The sequence below is a fragment of the Amia ocellicauda genome, chromosome 20 (assembly GCF_036373705.1).
Source record: "Amia ocellicauda isolate fAmiCal2 chromosome 20, fAmiCal2.hap1, whole genome shotgun sequence".
Taxonomy (NCBI): domain Eukaryota; kingdom Metazoa; phylum Chordata; class Actinopteri; order Amiiformes; family Amiidae; genus Amia; species Amia ocellicauda.
Genome location: NC_089869.1, coordinates 19,079,792 through 19,106,101, shown reverse-complemented (window position 1 = coordinate 19,106,101; position 26,310 = coordinate 19,079,792). Strand labels below are relative to the sequence as shown.

Genomic DNA, 26,310 nt, shown 5'->3' with positions numbered 1-26,310 from the left:
TTGATTGAGCATTAATAAAGCTAGGAAACCTGTATGGGCAAAATGCACTAGAAAGTGGAAGGACCACATTATAATTTCACATCACAAAGTGAGTGTGTTACTCGCTAAATCTTTATGGGTAATTATGTAGATAAGAGGTGTGGGATTCATACTAAGATATTAAACTTGATCTTTTCTACATCTCAAGGGAAACAGCATTTGCTTGAGAGGAACAACAAAACTCCACTACAGAGTGAGACACGAAGTTGTAAGGAGTTTGAATTATATTTTGAATCTCTCGTCTCATCCTCCAATGTATGCTTGAGTGAGAGTCTGTTATGTGTTTGGGATTATGCTGTACCAGGCTGCTATAAATCAGGGAGGGGCAATGATTTGGGGAGGTCTCGGCCGCCCTTTTGACACCACACTTTTCTCTCAAAGCTCCCTCTCTTTAATACAGGCGTCCCCAAGCCTGGCTCCCCACACAACACTGCCGAGACACAGCACTGCACATGGTAAGTGCAACATTTGGGAAATTGACCCTTAGGAAACAGTTAGGCTTTTTGGTTTACATCTAAAGCAAGCAAGTTGGTTGACTAAAAACATCTAGAAATCGGTAAGGGTCTGAGCAGCTTTAATGCATCTGTGTTTTCATGAAAATTAAGCTTTGTCTTTATTCGTACACCAAGAGCTGCAAAGTTTCTGTCTTCAAAAAGGAGAAGAAACGGATAGTAGGTCCTTCTGATCTACTACAACCTTACAAGAACATTTATGGCAGGAGAGCAAGAAATAATCGGGGGTTTAAAACTAAAGGCAAGAACAGAAGTAAAATATGAACATACATACAAAGAGGAGAACATAATGGAAGTATTGATGAGAACTACACTGTACATATTTGGAAATTACAATGTTGATTGAAATGTATATCCTGTGACTGGTTTTTAATTAAGATGCAAATGAAACATAACTTTTTTAATGGAATACATTACCATTTGCTTCCTTTTATATATCATGATTACAATGTAATTTAACACACTATCTCCTACATGTGTAAAATGTGCTCTCAGCAAACCACAGTGAGATTAATCTAATAATTGTATTTTGTCTTTCTGGTCTCTTCCCTCTTTTCTCAAGGTCTTTTGAATTTGGAGTGTCCCTCTCTTTATTACTCCTGCTTGGAACAATTACTGATGCTTGGCTGCACTTGAATAACACATCCATAAGCAACTGCAAATCTAGGAGATGAGGTTACTTTGCGTCGTGGTTTTTGTTCTTTGCCTTTATGGCCTACAAGGGACAGAGGGCAAAAAGGAGAGTGGGAGCAGCAAGCCACCGAGCAAGAAAGGGAAAAGCAAATCCATCCCCAGCTCGGGAGAACTCATAACCAAGGACAACCACCGGTGCACCTGGGAAACATCAGGCGAGGGCGAGGTCAGCCTCTTCATCAACTGCAACCATCAGGATCAGACCTACTGGTGCCGCTACACGGGGCAACCTGATCTGTGCACAAGCTACAACGTCAAGTCCAGCCAGTACTGGAAACAGGTGGTGAGCAAACTCAAGAAGAAGAAGAATGCCTGTGAGGGGGACAAGATTCTCAAAACGCGGATCTGTAAAAAGGCCCCGATAGAGTCGCACATGAAGCTGACAGGAAAGAGTGGGGCGGATCGGAAAGTGGAGGAAAAGGAGAACGCAAGAGCAGGGGGCAAAAAGAAGGAGACGACCACACAGCTGAACGACAGGAAGAGAGAGAAGAAGCCCTCCACGTCAGAGAAGGATGATTTCGGAGAGGTCAATGACGAAAACTTGGAGTCTGAAATGGAGCCGGTGGAAAACTACTGTGCCGATGGCTGGCACTCCGTTTGCTCTTTCTTTGTCAAATTCTTTGACGGTTAATCAAAGATGACGGACATGTTGTAGCCGAGATAACCCGAATCTCATCACTTTTCCTCTCTTTCTCCTCGCTAAATAAAATGGTTTGTATAAAGTAAAAATCCCCCAGCCCTCCCACCCACAACAAAACCGAAGCAACAACGACATCAAGCACAGAACATGCAGTCTAATATTTTGGAAGAATGTTTTACAGAATTAGAACGCTCTAATTTATGTTGGCCTTTTTCCTATTAAACTTGTAATTTTTTATTCTAAATATTTACTTAAGATTTTAATATTTTTTTTTGTAGCGGTCAGTACCAGTGCCTAATCCTGCTTGTTTGTAAATGTTAATCAGAATTGTGATATGTATCAATAAACATAAATTTACAGCTGTACTGCAAGTGTTTGTAGTCATTAATGAAGGTATGAAAGCACATATATATATTTGATATATAGTTTCAGGAAAACTACATCAGAGTTTGTTTGAAATATATTGTATATGTATATATATATATATATATATATATATATATATATATATATATATATATATATATATATATATATATGTATAGATATGTATAGATATGTATAGATATGTCTATATCTGTACACAATGCTGTAGACTATTGTGCACAGTATGATTAATGGAATTTACTGTCATTATTGTCATGCTAATTATTTCACTCAAAGCATCTGCATTCAGCTTAACAACAATGCATTGTAAGATTTCATATTCAAAACTGGAATTCAGATTTGTATAATTTAAAAACAAATTGCACAGTATTCTCCCTGACAAGTCTGCAGTAGCTCAGACGCTGCGGTGTACATGATAACTGGTTTTCCAATATCACATCATTTGACACTTTGAAAATCATAGTAAATGATACAGACGAAGATCCTTGATTTCTGCACACACCGGGTCCAATGTTATGTTATAAGGTACAAACGTATTATATCCAAACCTTTGTTGGCCTGATATTTAAGGAATTAATCTGCTAGGCTTGTCAAGGGCACAATGAGGAAGCTCAAGTACTAGACCAGTCCCTGAACAAAGTATTAAAAGAGAACGGTTATCTTGTTATATAAAGTAATTTTTTTCAATGCAGAGATGTTAAACTTTTATAACACCCCCTTTACTGCCACCATCTTTCCACTTTGAAATTTGATGTCACAAAGTCCATACTTCAGAAAATAACATCTTGTTCACATACAATCCTGAAAGCTGTTGGGAATCATATTCTAAGAGTGTTAAACCTGTCCGTAATGAAAACTGTGAAATCTTACGACCCACTGAACCTTCCTTGTGTTTATAAATAGTTTCCCGAGAGAAACCTTTAAGAGATGGAGCCTAGAGCCAGTTCCTATCTCCTAGACCCCAGCATAATGACCAGATAAAGCACAGAAGCTTATTTCGTAAAGATGTTTGTCTCCCCAAAGAGGGGTAGAAATGACAGGTTTGGTTTTCTCTTTCTCCCCGCCTATAATATTGAGTATAAGCACTGAGAAGAATAGTCAACCTGAACACTGTGGAGAATAAATAATATACAGCAGTGGCATTTGATTTTTAAAATAAGTATTTTCGACTCCCTGAAGTAACACAAACTGTGACTGATAACTGTATCCACAAACATGAAAATGCTTAACTCCACATAATAAAATTAAGTTTAAATCCATGTTGCAGGCACAGACCAGTGTAACCAAAATGATTTAATGGGGCATAAACAAACACTTGACATGAGGGAGAAAGCCATTTGATATCTCCAGTGTGGCAGACACTGAAACCAATCCTATCTGCCCATATGTTCCTCTGTAGTTTGTAGACTTCATTATTTTTCTTAGCCTTCCACATCCATTTCTTAGTGCATCTGGGACCTCCTCAAATCCTTTATCAGGAAACACCAGGGGTTCTCAGTGGTCTACAATAATATGCTAAATATTGATGCAAAATGTAAACGACTCTCTCTCTAATTACTGACCATATTAAATTGTAATTGGTAAAGCTTTAAATAGTGCTTCTAATTGTGCTTAATCCAAAAACAAATCCTAAAAATAGTTTTGTTTAATCCACTTAACAGTGAATTCCAAAGCCTGGTAGCCTTTTCCATTTTAAGACAAACACAACGAAACAGAAATTGAGATTAAATGTCTTCACATTTTACTGGACATAAAATGACATTGTAAAACACCTAGTGTATTTTTATCAACATTTAAAAATATACATTAAAAATAGTAGAAGTCCCCTCAACAAGTCAGTTAAAAATATATTATACTCACTTAAAATCTAGTTAATGATAGTTTTGAATGTTATGAATACCTCTTAATATAAAAAGGCAGAAATATATAAATGATACAATTTATGCAGTAAATTTATTACATGTATTATCTATGTTGCCACCAATAGTGGTAGCCAATCAATCACATCTGATCATATTTTAGCAACCTGCCTGTTTTCCACTGCTGAAGCCTGCAGGTTAACTGTGTAAATTAGCTCTGAAAATTAAGTGCCAATTAATGTGAGCTATGCGGTTTTATTATGTAGATGCCTGTCTACCACATGGAAGCCTTGAACAACAAAACACTCATTGTATTTAGATCCCATACAGTTGGCAGATGGCTGTGCTTTCTCTTTGGTAAAGACAGACCAGACAGCCAATCAGCCAGATCTTCACTCTGCAAAAGCTCAGTGTATTATTTATTACATTCAAAGAAAATAATGAAAACACCAATCAAACAGTGTCTTTGATTAATACCAAACTTCACATTACAAAATGTTCCGAGACATCCATAGACTCATCACAGTGAATGTTCTTATTATACTGCTTTATTACTCATTATGTGTCATCTGTTATTTTGGGAATAATACTGTGAAAATACATTAATAATTCAAATATTAGTTAAGTTCTCTATTACTGCCAGGATTTTATTTCCCCCCCCACCATTGATACTTTTTTCCTTCCAAATAATCTTCGTGTGTTTGTTACAGGTAACCAATAATACTTTGTTACTATTACATTTAAGATGACAGGTTGAAGTCCCTGTGTTTGTGTGTTTGGTGGGGGGGTTAATTTAAGGCTGTTTCTTTTCAGCTATTGATAGTTCCCCCCCTTTTTTCTCAGCCTGTCCAAGATTTGAATGTTTAATGATGCATGTTTGTCAGAGTGTGGGGGGCCAGAGAGGAATCTCAACTCTGCCCACTTGAGAATTTTGTGAATAGAAGGAATCGCCTGATAGTTATGGTGTGATTTTACTCACCAGGCTCCACCCCTGCTGTCCCCTCCTACTTCTCCGGCTGTCCTTAGCCCTTACTATCACAACCTGCCAAACACATTATGCTAATTAGACCATTTGTGGAGTTCCAGACCTTGTTTTGATAATATAAAATTGTCATCTAACGAATGGCATTGGGAATTGTGAGTCTATAAAATTAAGTAAGTTATGGAAAACCAGTTTAGTTTTTTCCAATAAATTATATTTTTCAAAAAGATTTATAATTTTTCTTGTTAAAGCAGAATAAATATTAGTGAAGTGTAATTTATAAAGAGCAATGCAGTTACTGTTTTTAAAAAGGCAATATCAGAATTGGCCTTTTTGTTTCCCAAAAACTTTACATACACAAGCTTGGTGAGGATCCAAAAATGCAACCAAACATACCTACGCTTAACACGATGCTGTATTCAACCAATGGTTTGGTGCACATTAAAGACAGCCATTTTTTCTTTTTGTTTTTTACTTCCCTGATGGTAAAGAAAAAAAAAAACTATAGCAAATCCCAGATCACATTCAGTTTCAACAGCCAAAATAAAATCTCTGAAGTAATGGGCTTTTTCTAATATCAAAGGGATATGTGTACGAGGTAGTTCTGTTTGACTTTATTAAAATATTTACTGGAATTTTACAATCCGATATATCATCATACCAATACCATCAGATTGAAAAACACAAACCTGTGGATTTGATTGGAGGGGAGGGCGCAACTGCAAGTCAGAAAACATGTTAATACCAATACAAATTACAGAGTGGAGACAATGTATAATATTCAGCGGACACATTTTCATAAGAGCGGCTGAATTTGTAGAGCATTCTTCACTGACCTGCCGCTATTCACAGCGAGCCTTTCATTTAAATCAGCAACAAATTTATCATTACCATTCCTGGGGACTCGGAGGGAATACCAATGAGGGCCACACAGTGGAAGAGCACGGCTCCACGGCACAGAAAAGATGAGAGGATTCGGTTCAACTCCTTTGTCTTTGGCTCCTGACAAACAGCAGAAGATTTATATGCATGCTTCTGTCCTGACAGCAAGGCCGCCCCTACAGCTCAGTCACCGAGGGTTAACAGTTCTGAGATATTCCACTAGTCTTTGCTCCATAAGCCTAGCACCTTGGCATGAAATGGCTTCTTAACAATTCATCACCTCTCCAGATTGCAAGAACAAGGCGATGCAGAGAGAGAGAATAGAGAGAAAGAAAGAAGTCTCATCAAAGCAGCCCTGTTGCATTGGTGCCTGAGACCACATAGTGTGAACAAGCTCTTTGGTGCTATTCTTTGACATAATCAGGAGACATTCAAGCTAGTTGGGGGATACATTGAATCTAGGCCATGATGTCATGCCACCCATAGAGGGGACCCAGAAGAGGGAACTCGACTGGCCCCACGTAAGAGGAAAGGAACTCCTGCATCTGTGAGGAAAATGACGATCTCTACTCTGCAACCTGAACGACTGCTCTTCAAGAAGATTAGAACAAAGTTAAGCAAGAATACTGTATTTAGTATTGAGGATACAATGCCCCCGCTGTGCGTAAAGCTTGGCTTGGCTGCCTTTCTGTCCTCGATTGACCCATAGAGATGGAGTGCTTTTATCGTCAGGGGTAAATCAATGACATTGACACAAAAACAAAATACCAGCGTCATGTTGAGTGCTTGAAACCAACAATCAAAAAGCTCCTCACTAACAAAGCTCCAGTTAATAATCCCTTTAGTAAAAGCAAATATATAACAGCACACGCATGTATATAAATACATGTCCATACATACTGGTGACTAGTTATAACTTCCGTTGTGGGGGATCTATAACACTGGAAACTAAGAAAGAATTAAACCTCTATAACCACTATTCTTTATAGTATAACATGTTCATAAGTTTGCTGTAAAAGGCCAGCAAAATATAACCTGTCGCATTTCGTAAATCAACAGTGTCTTCTGATCTGTCTGTATTTGTATTTCAAGGTGAATCAAAAATTATACCCTCCGTTTCATACATATTAAAAGACAGAAAAAGCAAACAATTCAATCCTTTGTCATTTTAGTATAAGTATATTGCATTTTATAGATACCACCAAAGGTGGCATTTATTTCACTAAATTGTTCAGTGCAGGTTGTAGATCATAAACCTTTAAATCTCTCAAAATGAGGAACAATGGAGGCGATACCATTGTAAAACATGGGGGATATGAAAATATAAACAGTTTAATTCCAGCGTTAGTAGATAGATTGAAAATCTCAAGGCCAATATTTTTAAAACTCCAAAGTAAAACACATGGCCCTTACACAACAACACTGTACTAGTAATAAAGAGCTTTATAAAAATGAAACACCATTCAGAGACTTTCAAAATACACCGAAAGCATACAGCAGATCACAAACATGCGCAAGATCAGAGCAAACACTCAAAGGCACGCAAGCTCCTCCAGACCACAGAACAATACGCACATTCTTCAGCTACCTCTCATCTCGTATCTGGGAGACAATTGTTTCGCATTTATTGCTACGTATATATATTGTCAAGCAACAAGGCATAGCTTGATAAAAAATAAAAACATATATATAAAAAAAAGATGACCTTCATACATTCAGCCAACATCTGAGCCTTGCCATTTCAGTAAATTAGTTCTACAAATATTTCAAGGTTTCAAACATACGAGCAGGGCCAAAAAAACATTTAAACAGAAAGCTTAAAAAAAATAGGTATACCTAAAACTAAGTCTGCAGTGCAACAACTGAACTGACATCGTTATTATAAATTATAAAGTACTGAATGAAGTTGCCAACAGTGTGGATGCAACTTAGGCGAAATCTCAAGGGGTTTAGCACAAGCCATTATTTGAAGGGGTAAACGCCTAGATGTCAGGAAGGCCTCTTGGGGTCAGGGACAAAGTCTAAGGATGCTCAACTTTAATACGACACCGTGGAGAGACATGGCAAGAGACAGCAGATGATGTGAAAGCATCCCGCAGCGTGGAAAGGGTTACACACCGTATGCAAATGGCTGCACGTCTCCTCGCCTTTAATCCCATAAAGAATTTGTAGGATGTTAATTTGGCTATTGCTCACCGCTCATAAATCTAATGCTCTGTATAGTGGAGCTGCCAGATGCCATCAGCCACCCTCTTTCAGAATCCAAACCTTGGTAAAGCCTTCTGGATCATGCCTCTGCTAGATTAAAAAAAAAAAAAAAAAATCCAATAAAGGGCTTTGTTTTTAAGAACTTTAGAGCAGCTTCCCACACTTTGTTACAAAGGGAAACAACAGAGGGGGACTGGAATGTCTCGGCTCCCTTCGAACTGGTGGTCTCCCTGCTATCTTACCGCCCTACACAGCCATGCACTTCCAGCCCATCCCAATTAGCAAAACAGATATGTCGATTTGAAGGATTAATATCACAAATAGATTACTGTATGCTTACATGATGAGGGGGGGAAATATATATGCCTCAGGCAGTGGTATATATAAAAAAGTTGACTACTTTAAAAGGCACGAATTCATAACAAAAAGACAATATAAACATTTAAACAATATAAATAAATACAAATTTAGTGAAGATCTTGAACTGCTTAAATGTGATCCTTCAAAAAATGTAATAAGAAAAAACATCAGTGTGTGCAAATAAAATAAAAATACAACTTTCACCACACAGGCAATACTCTCTCACACACAGTGCCTAAAAAAAGTCCACACCCCCTTTATATTTTTTCACATGGAATCAGAAAATTTAAGACGCAAATTGAAATAGCTTGGTTGAACAAGTCTCCACCACAATCTTAAATTAGCTCAAGTGTAAGAAATTGCCCTCACATGATTCACATGATTTCAGGATTAATTCAGCAATTCCTGTAGGTTCCCTCTGCTGGGTAGTCTGAGAAGAAAACCTGCTGAAACGTGGATGGAAGTTCACCTTTCAGCATGACAATGACCCGAAGCACACAGCCAAAACTACACTGTACAAATGGAAACAGTGGAACATTTGTGGAATGATTTTCATCCATCAACACTCCCCTATGAACTCGACAGAGTATTCGAATAGTAAAATATTTCCAAATCTATGTGTGCAAAGTTGGTAGAGACCTATCCCATCAGACTCACAGCTGTAATTGCTGTAAGGTGATTCCACCAAATATTGAGTGAAAGCTCGTCTTTAAATTATAATGCTGAACAAGTTCCCAGAATTTTTGCCCATTACAAAACTGAAAGGACAATTTTATTTATAAACACTTTGAGAAAATTGTTAGCGTTTAAAATGCATTTTTTAATATATAAAAAGTACTTTGCTTTTATCAATTGAAGTGTTTAGTGATTTAGTTAGATCACCCTTTTTTCACCAAAAGAGACCTGACTGATTATGATAATTGGACATGTTTCAGATTAGCAACAGATGCTATAAGAAACCAAAGAGAGGGAACCTTGCATTGAGATGTTAAAAAAAAAAGTTGTGTGTAAACATAAGAACGCAAAGAAACCATCCAACAGCTCCATCTGCTGGAAGATAAGAAATACATGTCTTTTAAAAAACCTGAATTCATAAACCTGGGTTAAATCTGAACTGAGAGAAACGGATAGAAATAGAATTTTTATATCCATTTAAAAAATATTTTAAAAAACATAACCTTCCATGACAGAAAGCTGGAAAAATGGGTGTATACTCTTTTGTGGCACAAATCAAAGACATCGATATTCATAGTAGGAATATTCCAACTTCCTGGGCCAATGCTTTGAATGGGGAAAGAATATCAGTAATCCTTCGAGATATGGGAGGGCGAGAATCATCACATAGCAAACATTGGAAATGTGATTACATGCGTTACTCAGACACCATCTTTTATACACCTCTAGTACACTATTACAAGGTTACAATATGAATGATTTTTCAGTCAAGACATTATACAGTTACCAAATCATATTCAATTAACACAGATCTGAAACACTACAAAATAAAAAGACACTTAAAATGTTAAATTGAGATCCAGGACAATTGAGCATTTCCAAATTGATTCTCCTGCTTGGATGTCCATTTATAAATTACTTTAAGGAGAAAATTATACACGTATCTCGAGGGATTAGTGTATTGCATTTTCACTGCTAACAAAAAAACAGCACAACTCATCAATAATGCTACATTTCGTGAGTGATAAAATTAACTTGCTAAATATGAGCACTAAAAAACAACAAGTCACCATCGGTATAATGATTTTATTGACTGCTGCAAGTTCATGGAGTGCTCTCACCACTTTGTCCCATGAAATGAACGCAGCATTCTTTACTACACAAATACTGTTAATACAGTACGTCACAAATTTGACAACCATTTAGAAAAACAACCCGGACAGAAATTTCATGCACAATAAACAAGTGCCTCAGAAAACAATATATGCAGTGATAGCATACTACTTGTTTTTAACATGGTATCAAGCTTTTAAATGAGACTGGATAAAAGAGTGCAATGCATCCAACATGTACGTGTATTTGCTAAACAAAATAAAAAAGTAAAACATACAATACAATTTTTTCCAGTTTCCACAAATTCAGATTTAAAGGAAAATCTTATAAAACGAAAAACATACTTTACGTGGAACTCATTTTAGGATTTCTTTTCTTGAGAGAGAAAAAAAAGGCATATTGGAAAAAGCACTTCAATAACCAGATGATAATTAAGGTACTGTGCAGACCCAGACTACACAAACGCTTGCATCCATTTTAGAGTTGTACCTACTTTTGAGTCTTAAACTTGTGAATCTGGTTGACAGTTTGCAACTATTTTCTCACAGCTGGGGTAGCAGTTTCAATACACACATTTCCTCAGAGTTAAGGGACATAACACAAGGTGTAGTATCTGGGAAAAACATCCCCATATTTGATCAGTTCTGTAAACATTTTTTTTTTGGTTGCAACTATTACAACCAAATATCGAGACACATTTGTGTGGAAAAGCTTTCCGACAAACCACAACAATAGGAGGGTGGTTAGTGTTCATGTTTAACTAGCAGAACAAATACTTATTTTAATACAGAAAAACAGAAAAGCCTGCTGGTTCAAGGGAACAATAATCTTTACCCCCCTCCCCCAGCCAAATCACTTTCTTTCAGACAATTGTTTTATATTACAACTTAAAATAAATTAACATGCTAGTACAAAAATCTTATTTACAACGAGTTTCATAAACAAAATAAATAGTTCACTTTTATGCTTTTGCGCAACGCTGGAAACAGAAGAGTTAGTGTGTTATTTTGGAAACTATCGATGGTTCACAAGCAAACACAGAGTGTGTCGTCCCTGTGCAGAGCCTGTTTTTACGATGTGTTCAAGAAAATCAGGCCAATTCATCTGTGTTTAAGGAATGGTATAAATTGATAAAGTGCTGTAATGGGGGGGAGGGGGAGAAAAATAACAAGCAGTTGGAAACCAAGAAAGGTTAGTATGAACATTGTAGATTTCCCATGCAGAAAGTATTGCCACAACCACCACCTAAACCCCCGTCCCCCCAGCCAAAGGGCAAACCCCCCCAAAAAACATCCTCCTGTACCGAAGCCCACTTCATTCTTATTCCTCGGCCGCCGACTCTGGTTTCATAATCTGATATGTTATTAAATATTCTGGATAAGCCTGGAAAGTAAAGAACAGCGCATTAGGGCGATGACCGATTCACTGGTTCAACTCCATATCTAACAAACAGCTGTGCTCATCAAAATACTGGTAGAGGAAGGGTTAATTCATATGTACCTGCTCCCCTCTGTAGATGACGTACTCGGCTAAAGCCAGGCCGTTCACACTGGGCCGGCCAGTAACGGAGTGGTGGCCAGGCGGCGAGTGAGCCATCTTCATCGCGCTGAACTGCAGGAAGGACTTGCCCAGGGTGACACGACAGAACAGCAAATGCCTGAAACAGCAGAACATACAAATCAATTCTCTACATGGGAAAAAATCCTATAATCACATTCACCCGCCATTAAAAAATAAAATCTATTCGTACATGTTCCGTAACACCGTGCCCTGGCATTTCACACACTACCGCACACAAAAATAATAAACAGAAAACCCATCCCAAGCCTTCCTGTGTCAAGACTCCCAGGTAGCATTTAAATATTAATGATTCCTAACATTTGTGTAGATGACACGACTGAATGCACTGCTTACCTTTGGCAAATATAGCAAGATCGGTCTTTGTGCACCGGGCAGCCAGTCCCACCTCCAATCCCGTAGACGTACTGATTGCTCTTGGATGAGTTTTCCGCAAAATAAATGCCAGCTCCAAACATGCCTCCTATGTAAGCGTGCCTTTCATCAAAGCCCTTGTGGATAATTGCGTTTACAAACGGCGAACCTGCGGGAGAACCGTACACATTAATACACAGCTGGAAATGAACAGCTGGGACCTGGAGAGAGCACCGTTCGCCTCAACTACAAAGCATATTATGTGCCGGTAGAAGTACAGTTTTGGTCTGTAAATTATGCAATTATATAGAATGTTGGTAGATCGGTTTAAGTGGATTTCAAATTGTGTGTTTGGAGACTTGCTAGAACCTTCAAATACTTCCTTTAAACCTCACACAAGAAATCATATCTTAAAATAAAAATGTCCCGTCAAAAATCCCCACTAACTTGAAAAGGTGTAACATTTTGACCACAAGGTCTTTAGCAGATTATTTAGACAGACAATTGAAAGTTAAAACAATAAGTGTTAGTATGGATTCATATGATAACAGGGCCACACAAACTCACCATGAAAGAGCATCCTTTCATTAGCGTGATTATGATTTTCCTCTGAAACTTCCTTCCTACGATGAGTATACCTCTCCCATAACCTTTTATTGCACACTTTTTGTATCTGAAATGAAAATGATTTAATTAAAGCACCAGCAGTTAACTGTCTTGAAGAAGAAAAGGAAAAAAAGCTGATTAATTTCTCAGCAGTAGCCTACTTAATGTCTTACTATAATTGTGGACTTCAAACTATTTCGGTTTTAAACTCGCCACAGGGTACAAAGAGTTTTATTACATTTTTGATTTATATAACCGAGTCCTTTGAACATCCTTCAAATCTAAAAACAGAACCGTTGGAGTATAAATCCACCATCCCAGTGATTATAATTACAGCCGTAGGTCCCCACTTCAACACACCTTTACAATGTTGTATCTGTTGAAGACTCCCCCTGCGTGACCTCCGTCTCTGTGCTCTCGGATTGTGCTCTGCATCTGTTGAGCACACTGGATCATTAGAAAACCACTTCAGATTTAAAAAGACATCGATTAGGAAAATATTGAGACACGGCTTGGATGTGGACCTCACATCCCCACCAAAGAAACAAAAGAATCTTCCTTTACATGGATTAGAATTCGGTAACAGAATGTCACATTTGACGTTTATATGAATTAAAGGATTACTTATTGCAATAATTCATAATATTTCTTAGGGCGATTAATTCAGCCAGAATACAGAGAGCGACCAAGACACCCTTTTTTTTATTTGATAAATCTGTAATACTTTTAAAACAAGTCTGTACCTGTAGGATTGTAATGTAAGCATATTATCCCACACGTTGAATATACCCAAAAATATTACCCAAAACTTCAGTTAAGATAAAACGTTAGCAAGATCATTCAATTCAATCCATAGGAACACTATAAGGTGGTACCTCTTCTTCCACAGACTGAAATTCCTTGTCTTCAGTAGCCAAGTCAATGAGGATTGTGCCGCTGTTAGCAGTGTTCAAAGTTAGGTATGGGTTCAGACCTACGTTAGACAATTAAAGGCACTTTAAAAAATAGCAACACATAGAAAACTTCCTCATACACATCCATACCTGATATCAACACTAAACATACAAAACATGTATGTACTTATAAACGTATAACAGGTTATTGTCAGCAAATTTACTTCAATAGAGTTCATCAGTTAATTATGAAGGAGATCGCTTTCCGAAAAACAGGATTTGTTTAAATATGTGCAGGTTTAAATATAAAATGAGACCTAAAACCCACTTTGTTGACCAGCAATGAGTCTTTCAACGGCTTTGATGACTTTGTGTCGATGTCCATAAGCATTAATCCCAATCTCTTTCAGCTCTCTGTGCCCCATTTCCACTAAGACATCCAAGGTAATCTAGAAAAGAAAATAAAAGAAAATACATCACACTAAGCACACTGTCCTGTACATGATGTCATGACTGGCTCTTACGTAATCGGTTCAACCACACATTTATAAAACCAAACACTTGAAATGTTTGCTTACCTGCTCTCTTTCAAAGATGTCTAAAAGATGCTCCAGACCAAGGTTCTTCAAAAACTGGCTAATGCTCAGGTCTACTCCTAGAACTGGGAAGAAGCAGGAGAAATCAAACCATGGAGTCACAGAAAAATCTATCATTAGTGGTCATAAGAATAGATCTAAAAAAAAAAAAAGTTTAATGCTGAAATCTGAGCAGCGTTTACCCTCTTCCTTTTCCACCCCCACCGGACCTTCAGCCCCACTGGTCCCCAGGAGAACCGGCAGCTCAGGGAAACCCACGGACAGGTTATCCAAACTGCTGGCTGACGACAGGGTGGCCGGGCTGGAGGAGATCGAGGAGATGGTTGAGGGAGGGACGGCGGAGGCTGCGGGCACGCTGATGATCTGGGGCTTGTAACAGGAAGGCAGAGCTGACGGAGGCATGGCAGCGGTCAGTAAGGCGCGGACATCGTCTGCCTGTAACAGAGGACAAAAAGGAAAACGAGTTCAGCACCACGACAGGACCCTAAAAAGCAACTGGAAGAGAGCATCATGTTCATCCCATTAGAAGAGAGTGAATGAAATGACGTGAAGCTCAAACAGACACAAAACTGTGAATGAGGTGTGCTCAGGTCTTTCAAAACTGGTCAAACTCTTACCAAAAACACAGCTGCCAAAGGTCCGACTCTGGCGATGTCTCCATCGAGAGAAAGACCATCTAGACATGTTTTCATATCGCATGGAAACCTACAATTGCTTCTTGATGCGACTGCTTGACTTCAATCTCATGTGGGGCATCATCATTTAGAATTGACAGTCAGTATCTTAGATAACGGTCAATAACTAAATCATAAGAAATCCCCATGATAATACACCAAGTGAAGCATGTAATGAGTATTGAGATAGATTAAGCTCCCTCAACTAAATCTGCCTGTGGGGATATCTAACGCCTGCCGAGGGATTTCAATACTGTGGATATGTTATCAACAAATTCCAAGCAATTAGTGTGCTCAAAGATCACTGAGGCACATGTTTAATCAGGGACAAATGGTCTGCCTAATTACTATTTAGTCAATAAAGTCTAGACATAAAGTCAATATAAAAAAGCAGGGCTCTCTTCCTGACTTAGAAGAATATAATGCATGTTTTGAACTGTTAAACTGAAGTGTCAAATATGAAAAGACATTTCCATTGGACAAGGCAATAAATAAACCTTGCCACTGAAAAGTGCTATCTCCAACTATGAACCTGACATGGGCAGCAGAGTTTGGTTAATTCCTCATCTGAGCAGATTTGAAATCCTGGGTCTGGGAAGTGCAGGGTGGTCAGGGGGTAGAGGTGGGGGTGGCAGGGGAGGTTGGGGGAGATCCCCAGCTGTGCCTGAACTAGCTTGGAACTGGATGACAACACCGAGATGTCACTAATACCGTCACAAGGTCCAGCGGAGACTGCCCTTCTTGGTTTTTCAGAGTCGGGTCTGCCCCGTGCGCTAGTAGCAGGGCACACAGCTGGGTCCTCCCTTTCTGCGCGGCCTCGTGCAAGGGGGTGAAGGCCCACTTATCTGTGGCATTCACGCATGCGTTGTACTTGATGAGCAAAGCTGCCACATCCACATGCTGCAAATGAAACACATGAGTGCAAACGCCCTTGCATTTTTATTGGTGAAGTCTGCATATTTTCGTCCAGCCAGTTAACCCTTTCCCTTCTGCTGGTCTCCGGTTAGACGATCCCTTAAAGCTTTGTGTGTGGAGTGATGCAGGTACCACACCCAGCGAAGTGTCTATTTTACAAGACCACACCCGGCAAAGGACTACGCATACGTGTGAAACAATGCACTTCAACTCCTATATGTGTTTGTGCAACCCTTACACAATAACAGATATCTGAGGAGGGAAAGGGTTATATTGACATGGATTAAAATAATTACTCATTCAAATACCTTGTTATGAAAAACAATTAGCACAGTGAGCTAATGTTCTTTTGTACATTTCAAATGAGTACAATCATGGGTAAATGACAATGGAAGAAAGGTCCCTGAATGTTACACATTAACATGAGCAGTTTTAATCTCAACCCCTCGTCCGCCAGGATTAAATAACTGGGATAGACAGAGCACAAGTATGGAGACAGTTGAAGGAGCAATTGGGTTCATGATTTTGAGTTCAAGGAAAAGGCTTTTAGTGCAGTTAGTCTGTATCAAATGGAAGACCTGCATTAAGGGTTAGAACTGATCTGCCTGATTGGGCCGGCTCTGAAAACTGACGAGTTGAAGGGCCTGCGTTTTGAACTCACCCCATATGAAGCTGCGTTGTGTAAAGGGATGAGGCCCCCTTTGTCCTGGGAGTTGACTTCGGCGCCGTGCTGCAGGAGGTATTCAGCGACCTCCAGGTTGTTATAGCCGGCTGGGAAAGGAAAGCACAGACGAAACAGGAGGTTTTAAGACTAACAAATGCCTTCAGATTGGCCCCCCTTTGACATCATACGATTTAAACCGCATGAAGCCAGATGAGGAGATTCATGTACGACCCTGCTTTGATTTTGTATATAACCATAGGTGTCGCTGTGAGTGAGAACTAACAAATGACTTGATTGTTTAACCGCACTGACCTGCTAAATGCAGAGGCGTTGAGTGCCGGCCTTGTGTGTCTCTGCAGTTGACGTTGTCGGGACTGCACAGCTTCTTCACTCGCGCCAGACAGCCTTTCTTGGCGGCGTCCAGCAGGGCGGCATCTCCTCTGAGGAGGTCCTGGATGTCTGTGTCTCCGTCCTTCACCAGGTCCAGAGGAGTGTTCCCGTCACGGTTCTTTTTGGTTGGATCAGCCCCATGCTAAAAAAAAAACAATTCCTTAAGATAAATTCCACTTCAAAAGTTATATGTTCTGGGGATATTCGTCTATCCAACTAATACTGCAGAAGGCTGACTCTTGGTCCCAAATCACAAAGATATTTTCACAGGGAAATGTCAAATCTCAGGAGGGTTGTAAACGATGCAGCCAGACGTGAAGCAGAAGGAACTGTGGCCTTACCTGAAGCAGCAGCTTGCAGATCTCATATTTGCCTTTGGCTGCCGCCTCGTGCAAAGGTGTGAACTTCCACAGGTCAGCAACATTGACCACGGCCCCGTGTGTCACTAGCAGCTCCGCCACCTCGTAGTGTCCGTAGGAGCAGGCGTTGTGCAGGGGGACCAAACCACTGAAACGGATATGAAGCCTTATTACGACTATGAGGAATACTGATAGAATTTTCGGGAAATTCTCAGAACAGATCTGAATCGACAAGGGAAGGGAAGATCTTTGTATATATATATAAATATATATAATCTGTTATGAATTAGGTGGTGTTCAGTGCCTGGCCTGCTGTATATTCTCACCCTTTATCCTTGGCGTGAACATCAGCACCGTGCTGCAATAGGAACTCCACCACTGCCACGCGGTTGTAACCTGCGGCAAAGTGCAGAGGCGTGGACTGGCGCCCCTCCACGTCCCGGCAGTTGACATTCTGGAGAGTACAGAGCTTCTGGAAACACAACACACCTAATTATCATCCGTCTGGGGCATATATTTTGCAGTGGCGATGACCAGCTACCTTAGGATAGAGCTTATTCCCCTGTACATATATATATGAAGTCATGTAATCTTTATTTACATTACAGAATGCTAAAAAAAAAACAAAAAAAACCTGTTACTCGCATCCAAAACAATTTCTGGGACTTCCGATCATACTGAGTTCATTTCTGTTCTCACCTTTACAATGTCCAAGTCTCCAGATTTGGCGGCTTCCAGCAGTTGCCGATCGGCATCTGAATTTCCAATGAGAGCTCCCTCTGGTGGATAGCAAATAAAAGCATTAATAAAGACCATTTGAGGAAGCAATTGAGCTAAACCAGAATCATAATTTTTAAAACATGGCAGAAATATGTATACCTATACCCATCATTTTACATCATCTACATCAACTGATCATCTCAATCCCACAATCAAACAACGACAAATAGGAAATCCTAACAACTATTCCTTACAATTTATATAAAACAACTAAATCATTGTGAACAAAAAAACTATAGGATTTGTAGCAGCTCGCACCAACGCATGTGCCCTGTGTCGAGACTTATTATCATCCCCCTACCTTGTAGTATCTGCTGCACACTTTCGTTACCCATTTGGGAAGGTGAAAACCCTTGCAGTGACATTATTAACGGGTCGCATCCGGAACTCAGCAACAGACGGCAGGTCTGGAGATGGCCACAGTGGGCCGCCCTGTGCAGAGCAGTCTGTCCGAGGTTGTCCAAAGCATTGACCTACACAGAAACACAGAGCAAACTAAGCAGGTACCTTCTCTCCATGTAGATGTTTACAGTGCTAGCAGCATAAATGACAGGCTGTTCAAGTTGTAATATATGGCTTTAACCTTATTAATGGCAACACTACTGCAATTTATTTTGTAGAAATAAAACCTACAAAAACAAACCCACCGATTACTGTCCCTACCTTTGCCTCGTGCTTCACAAGTACTTCTATGATGTCATTGTGCGATTTTTCAGAAGCCAGGTGGAGAGGTGTTAAGAAGCTGCAACAAACCATATATACGTTTAAAAGTCTTTTAGAGACTAGGCAAGTAATTCTATTTCTATTTTATAAGATGCTGGTTCACCTTTTCATTTAAGTTACATTTTCCCACCATAAAGTCATGTCACTCTTCTAGTGAGTTAAGTGTCTGGTACTTACTCTTTTGTCTTCTCGTTCACATCGGCTCCTTTCCTCAGTAGTAATTCACATACTTGCCTCCTCTTGGGATAGGGAGAAGTCGCTGCACAGTGCTGACACCGGGAGGAAAAAAAATAATTTCAGGTTAAATCGCAGATAATCTTTGAATTATCTTAGAACTCGGATAATAAGGCTTCAATAAAACACACACTATACCAGATAATTTAGCTATACATCATCTTTCATTGCACAGTCCCAGTCGCACTACGAAGTCTTACCAAAGCTGTTTCATAGCTCTGAGGATGTTTGAAGTTGATCGTCTCCAAGGAAAGATGCTTCTTAATGCGGGCAATGTCCGATTCTCTTGCAGCCTGTAGTAGTGTGTGACCTTTGAACTCATCTGAAGGCAGCAAAAGGACAATTAGTCTTGTCTTGTTTTGTTTTTAAATCAGCTTAATACACTTAACCGAATTAAGGCAATTCTTAATGCGACTCACAAGATAAACGGTCCTTTAACTGGGTGGTGGGTGCCAAGTCAATGGCGCTCTTATTATGGCAGTTTAAAAGAGTGGGGTCGGCGCCATAACTCAGCAACAGGCAGCAGACCTCCACTCTGTTCTTGGAGGCCGCCTCGTGCAGCGGTGTGAACTGCCACAGGTCCATTGCGTTTACACAGGCACCGTGCTGGGAAGACGAGGAGGAATTAATCATCAACCATGAACTAGAAAGGATCAAATTAAAACAAAACTCAAACGAGCAATAGAGAATTAACACTGGCTTACCTTCACTAAGAGCTCAGTAACTTCAAAATGGCCGTAGGAACATGCATTGTGAAGTGGCACTAAATCCCTGAAAGAGATTTGAAAAGTTAATTTTGTTTATTGTGCATGTATTTGAAAATGATATCCTTCTTGTAAATCAATGTAAACTGGTTTACCCTTTATCTTTTGCATGTACATCTGCTCCATGCTGCAATAACAACTGTACAATTTTGACTCGGTTGTATCCAGCAGCCAGGTGCAATGGAGTGGACTGGAATAGTAAAAACACATTTGTACTCCAAACCCATTGATACAGACATCTTCACACTTTGTAATAAAGTGAGAAAGCTTCCACTGAAAGATGTTTCAATACAAGTACAAGCTCTAAGCAACCCATGGTTTAATCCTAGACAAATGAAACATAAGACATGCCCATCCCTTTAGCAAGAGGCCAAATTTGTGTCACTTTGAAAGGAAATGACAGGTACGCAAGAATGCAATGCTGTTCCGATTTTATTTTAGAAGATTAAGTATTTCAATATATTACACAAACAGGCCTGTGTAGGAGAAATGAATGGTGAAAAACTACAATTACCTTCCTCCCATCACTAGCATGGCAGTTAACATTTAATGGTGTAAGAAGAGCCATCATTTTCTCTTCATTTCCACCTCTGAAAAGTAAAGGGAGAACAGATTGAACACTTGAATAGTATAGATTAGATAAGGCATAATACACTTGATGTACAGATACTATGTACGGTGTAATATTTTTTAATGGAATCCGATATATTTCTGGCTACTGACAAATACATTTTTAAATTTCTTGAGCTTAACAAATTCTAATTCTTTAATAATGTCAGTAAACATTTTTCTTATTTTGTTATAAGAAAATAATGCAACTGCTAATGTAAGTTACCTTATTATACAGTTAATTATCCCCCTGGGTCAAAAGACTGCGTAGTGAATTAGACAAATTAAAATCCATTCTTACGCTTTAAAACGCAGATGCTATTAAGACTTAACTGAGCACTGTATTTAATTACCACGCCATCCTTAAAAGATCTTAATCTCCTGTTTATCTCTGTAATTATTTGAATTTGCTTAGGGCTTTGGATTGCACTTCAGGGGCGAATTAAACTAGCTGGAATAAAAACATTTAAAATGGAGACATGCTGTACCTTGCACTCTCAAGTAACTCATCCTTCTTGTATTCACCTAGATCAAAGAAAGAAAACAAACATTTGAGAAATAAAGATAGGATGAGAACCCTTCACTGGCATGAAACAAATGTATTTAATTTGATAAAGGCTTCAAATGTAGGATTTCATACAGTCCACACTATTACATGTTGTGCTTGTTGATAAATTAAAATCAAAAACTGCAATTATTGTTTGAGGGTTAAATAAATATGTATTTTATTCTATTAAACAAAGACATGTCTACATAGAGCAGACAGACATACTGGTAGTAATGTCTGTGGCCAAGATTATTTGGGTTGTTTTAATTCTAAATGAAGATCAGGGTTTCTATACATGTCAATGCGCACTGATGCCATTCGATATTAAAACTTGCGAAGCACTAATCTCTCTTTGATGTCAGGGATTTCAGGAAGATTGTTTTCCTTAATCTCTTCTATAGCTCTCACCAGTCAGGACTGCTTTAGTGGACGGCTCCGCTAGGTCCAGCGCGGTTCTCCCATCTGTGTTACGAATCGTTGGCTCCGCGCCGTGCTGCAGGAGGACTGGAGTAGGAAATTAAAACATTCCACATATAACCAGTTTCCAGGCAAGACTTCTCCAATAACAGCTGTTTGCTAATATAAAAATTGGAAACACTTTGCATCACAAATTCGCCTTTTAGTAACAGTACATCTTCATTAAAACCTCAACTGATGTGACAGAATCGACCGTGAAAAGCTGTAACAGAAAGCACATGCAGATTCCTAACAGGAACAAAGCGCAAGTCCTTTAGCATCATTATGAGATGAAATCCTTTGAATAGCACTGATGGACGGTCGACCGTGGCAGAGGAGAGCCGACTCCAGGGCCCCGTCTCACCTATACAGACATCAATCTTGCCCTTGATCGCAGCCTCGTGTAGTGGGGTGTAGTTCCAGTTGTCTCTTGAGTTGGCGTCGGCCCCGTGCCGCAGCAGCAGATTGACGACCTCGGCGTGACCGAAGGAGCAGGCGTTGTGGAGGGAGATCAGGCCCCCATCGTCCCGTGCGTGGACATTGGCACCGTTCTGCAGCAGGTAATCGACAACATCCCTGCGGCCGAACCCTGGAGAATTGGACAACACGTTAGACCCATGACCAAAGGAACCACGGACATCTATGGAGCGATCCGAGAATAAATTCAGATTTTGGCCCGTTTTTTGTACTATAATCCACAATCGCTGACATACATTCTGTGACTAACATTTCCTAGCTTGGGGGGGTTATTGCTATCACTGTTATTACTGAGGCTCAGTACAATACCACCCTGTCATCATTTCCTGAACTGAATGGACAGGTAAGAATCAATTGTATTGAATGCAAATATAGTATTAAGACTGTCACAACCAATTATCTGGGAAAAGGAGGCCAATAAACAACATGCTTGGTCTCTTAAGTCAAATTAGTAGGACCCAACAGATTTAAATAGGTTTATGTAAAAAGCTTCTAAATTTGCTGCATTGCATATTAAGCATGCATTGAATATTGATGTGCAGATGATGTAATTTACATACAATAAAATAAATACAACTTGTGTAATATTGCATTCAAGAAAACGTCCAGAACTAGAGAAACCCTAACATTAATGTCTTGCAATACAGCATTGGCTATAGTTCTGTTATAGATGTAGTTCTTTAGATACATACACTAACATCATTATTGCATATCACCGAGAGACGGTTAATGAAAGCAAGGTGTAATCAGCGACCAGAGGCCTGTCTTACCAGCGGCGAAGTGCAGCGGGGTCGATTTCCTGCCTGCCGTGTCTCGGCTGTTGACATTGTCGGGGTTCACCAGCTTCCTCACCCGCTCCACGTCCCCGTTCCTGCAGGCATCGAACAGCTCCCGGGTCGGTTCGCCGGCCCCCAAGGTATCCATCCCGGTCGGAGCCGAGCCACCACCACCACCAAAACCGGAGATGCCCGAACACCGGAGAAGCGACATCGGCGCAGTGTGGGTCTCGTCTTCACCGCGACGCTGGCCGGAGCGGCGGATCCTCAGAGCTGGAGCACCGAGGCCGCAGCACAACAGTCCAGGCCCCTCAATGGATCACCGACAGGTCGAGATCATTGCTACACAATCTGATCAGTGACATTAAAACACCCAGATCAAATCCCACAGGCTCCAGCTGCCCTGGCCGGTTCCTCCGGGGAAAAGCCACCGCTCGACTGGATCCAAAACAGTTTCAGCCCTCTTTCCCTATGTCGACCATGCTATACACCGCATTATTCCGAGACTAAAGGAGTGTCTTCCAGGTTCCTCACCCACAACTGCTCACCGTAGTCCTCAATAAAACACCGGCAGTGGTCCGTCGGCCTTCCGCAGACACAGCCTCGCCTGAGCCCTGCCTACCTGGGCGCTCCGGGGGTGGCGGTGACCGGGCGCCGCTGACGTGGTTGGCTGCCGCAAAGCTCCCGTATTGTAAACACGCCAGTGCCGCTGTGTGCAGGACGGCCCCTGCCAGCACCAGACACACGCACAGCGAGAAGAATCAATTAATCAAACAATGTGGAAAGAAATACACGGATAAACACATTTTGAAATCAGTCAACCTGTAAATAAATGTTGCAATGGCCAAATCAATGCACGGGAATTTATGTCAACATTGATTGAATTAATTATTAATTTCTTTGTGTATTATTATTATTATTATTTTAATTTTGGCATGCATAGTCATCCATAGTGGTGCACCTTTACAAACAGTGATTCTCTGCAAATTAACTACAATGCGGTGATCTAAAAATAAACTCCCATAGGGGGACAGAGTTACTAGAGCAGGGGTTCCCAAAGTGCTGTCCAGGGGCCAAATGCGGCCCTCGAGGATCTTTTGTGCGGCCTCCAAAGCCAACCTTAAACCCTCCCTTTTCTGAACCTTTACTGTATTTTTACATTTTCCGAAATTGCACATGTTACAAATTGCACATGTAATTTTGGGGGAAATAATAAAACAACAATTAAAGTTAATAAATGTTCCCTTCCATAAAGTTATAGGGGAAAAAAAGGTATGATTTGGGACATATTTCGTTTTCATCAGTGGTTCATTTCCCATCCCATGCAAACTCTGGAAATTGGCCCTCCATCCCCAGACATTGGGAACCCCTGTACTAAAGTAATAATAATATACTTCCATTCAAGTTAAATCACTTTTCTAGTGTGGGGAGTGTGTAGATTGCCATTAACTTTTTGATATTCCCTTTTTTAGTGATTCAAATGGGGTAGGTTACCTATTGATGTACATTGGATTATGCTGTCACTGAGTTTGGCACTGTTACACTAAACATTATTCAGGTTCTATGCTAAATAATTGTTAAAATGCATTCATTAATTATTTAGCTCAATCCTTCAAAATAACAAAAAATTCGACCATTTGCAAAGTAAATTGTAATTTGTGAAACAGATGAAGGTAAGAATGGATTTACATCTACATCTAGGTTGTTTTTAGAATATAATTGAGATACCTTTGCTAGATTTTGTTATGTTAAGTTGAATTTATTGGTGAAATTCTGGTTATATTTTTGCTCCGGCGTTAGGTTAGGTTTAGAGATCCCTGTAATCATAGTCTCCCATTAACAATGCTATAACTCCTATTGTGTTACTGTGATAGGTGTGGATTTTCATTGGCTTGGCTTCAAATCCTGGTGTTTACTAGTGATGGGGCTCAGGGTGTTGTTACTGCCAGCTTCTTGTGTTGGCAGTGCAATATCACATGTATACCATTGTTTTGATTGTTCAGTTGTTGCCTTTGCCAGGCAGTATTTCATCTTAACTCTGTGACACAACATTATGGTTTAAGAGACTAATTGGTAGACAACTAATTTTACTGGCTCAGTGTTATAACATGTTTTATTTAATATTAAACTTTTTTTAAATATTAAGTACATATTTGTAAGTGATATCTTAAATCATTTTGTGTATATATTTAATTAATTGTTGAATGTTTAAAAAAAATCACAAGAAGAAAATTAGAAAATATGTTTTTTAACTCACGTTTATGTTTGTATTGTTATGTATCTGAATATAGGAATGGTCTAACGGAATTATTATTATGAGTAGGTTAGAGAAATATTGCACTAAACTTTTGTTTATTGAAGAAATTATAGTAATATAGACAAATTGTGGTTTACATTTTTCCACCAATAGATGGCAATAAAGTCTTCTAAAAATACCTGAACTATCCAGAATAGAGATTACATTCAGTAAATAAATGTTTGTTTAAATTATATATTTTTAAAATTATTTATATTTAATTATTATATTCGTGGTTATTTTGATTAATTGGTTAACCAACCAGTTACCTTTTTCAGTATTGAAGGAAGAATTTAACCTATGAATATTAATAGTACAATCTGGAAAAACATTTTTAAAAAGCTATGAAATACATTGTTGACATAAGGTTATATTTTATATAGTAAAAAAAAGTTATTATTATTAACAAAGTATGGGAATATTTTAGTTAATTATTTTAGAGAAAGCAACAGATCCACGACTGCTTTGTCAATCAACATTTATCTTATTTCTCATTTGTACTGGAAACATTCTTGTGTGGGTGTTTAATAAGGAAAACAGACGTTTTATAACAAACAAACTTTTAATACGTTCAACAGTGATTGTCAGTGGTTATTGAAGTTGTTCTGTTCTTTTCATGTTGAAATCTACAGATTTTCTTACATAGGAAGAAGGAAATACAATTCAGACTTTAATTTCCTGTTCAAATACTTTAGATTCTAGTTATTAATTGCCACTTTTCTTTTCAAAGTGATTTCTTTGTGGCAGTAATTTGTTTTACCAGTGGCATTTTCACTCACATTAACAATGCAAATACTTTTATAAATGAGCCATTTGATTTTGTGTCACTTGCCACTGAATGTAGATCTTACAAACTGTAACATCTGGGTTAACTAGATAACATTTGTAAATTAAATCATGAGGTTAATTTTTAACTTTCAAGTCACACTAGAGTATTAGCTTTTGTGACTTTTTTTGGGGGGGATGATATTTCAACGGATGTTTTCTAAGAAGTATACATATTTTTGGTGTATTCAGGTGTAAAATCTGATATCAATTTAAATGTGTGTTAAAAGTACTTTTTAAAAGAATTTTCTCAGAATATCACATGCTACAATCAAAACTACAATAACTAATCTATTTCAAACCATTTGTTGTTTGTTTGTTTTTACACTATTCCAGCACAAAATGTTTTCTTCTCCATAAATACAATTCCTTGTATTTAGTTTTTTTATTTAAGTAAACTCACAAAGTTCACAAGTAAAGTAACAAGAATACTACAATACAGCT

General features: G+C 39.0%; 2 protein-coding genes across 3 annotated transcripts; one reads left to right on the top strand and one right to left on the bottom strand.

Moving 5' to 3' along the window:
- Positions 1 to 410: 410 nt before the first annotated feature.
- Positions 411 to 2,249, top strand: fgfbp3 (fibroblast growth factor binding protein 3). Its single transcript, XM_066693635.1, has 2 exons — positions 411 to 494; positions 1,114 to 2,249. Exon 2 carries the CDS (start codon positions 1,222 to 1,224, stop codon positions 1,873 to 1,875), a length of 654 nt encoding a protein of 217 aa, XP_066549732.1. The 5' UTR covers positions 411 to 494; positions 1,114 to 1,221; the 3' UTR covers positions 1,876 to 2,249.
- An 8,059-nt stretch (positions 2,250 to 10,308) lies between these two features.
- On the bottom strand, positions 10,309 to 23,511 carry LOC136715694 (poly [ADP-ribose] polymerase tankyrase-2). 2 transcript variants are annotated; one of them, XM_066693049.1, is made up of 27 exons: positions 22,740 to 23,511; positions 21,857 to 22,081; positions 21,445 to 21,540; positions 20,978 to 21,014; positions 20,395 to 20,470; positions 19,976 to 20,070; positions 19,821 to 19,887; positions 19,536 to 19,722; positions 19,317 to 19,438; positions 19,060 to 19,151; positions 18,823 to 18,901; positions 18,461 to 18,632; positions 18,079 to 18,158; positions 17,706 to 17,851; positions 17,362 to 17,527; positions 16,943 to 17,162; positions 16,628 to 16,737; positions 15,763 to 15,951; positions 14,560 to 14,812; positions 14,360 to 14,442; positions 14,110 to 14,230; positions 13,764 to 13,861; positions 13,249 to 13,323; positions 12,850 to 12,955; positions 12,265 to 12,451; positions 11,851 to 12,007; positions 10,309 to 11,733 (listed from the first exon to the last, which is right to left on the bottom strand). In XM_066693049.1, the coding sequence occupies exons 1-27, from the start codon at positions 22,957 to 22,959 to the stop codon at positions 11,671 to 11,673; spliced, it is 3,522 nt and encodes a 1,173-aa protein (XP_066549146.1). In that variant the 5' UTR covers positions 22,960 to 23,511; the 3' UTR covers positions 10,309 to 11,670. The 2 variants fall into 2 exon arrangements, with proteins under 2 accessions (XP_066549146.1, XP_066549147.1); XM_066693050.1 differs by lacking the exon at positions 15,763 to 15,951 and having other exon boundaries at positions 22,740 to 23,509.
- Between the last annotated feature and the right edge of the window lie 2,799 nt (positions 23,512 to 26,310).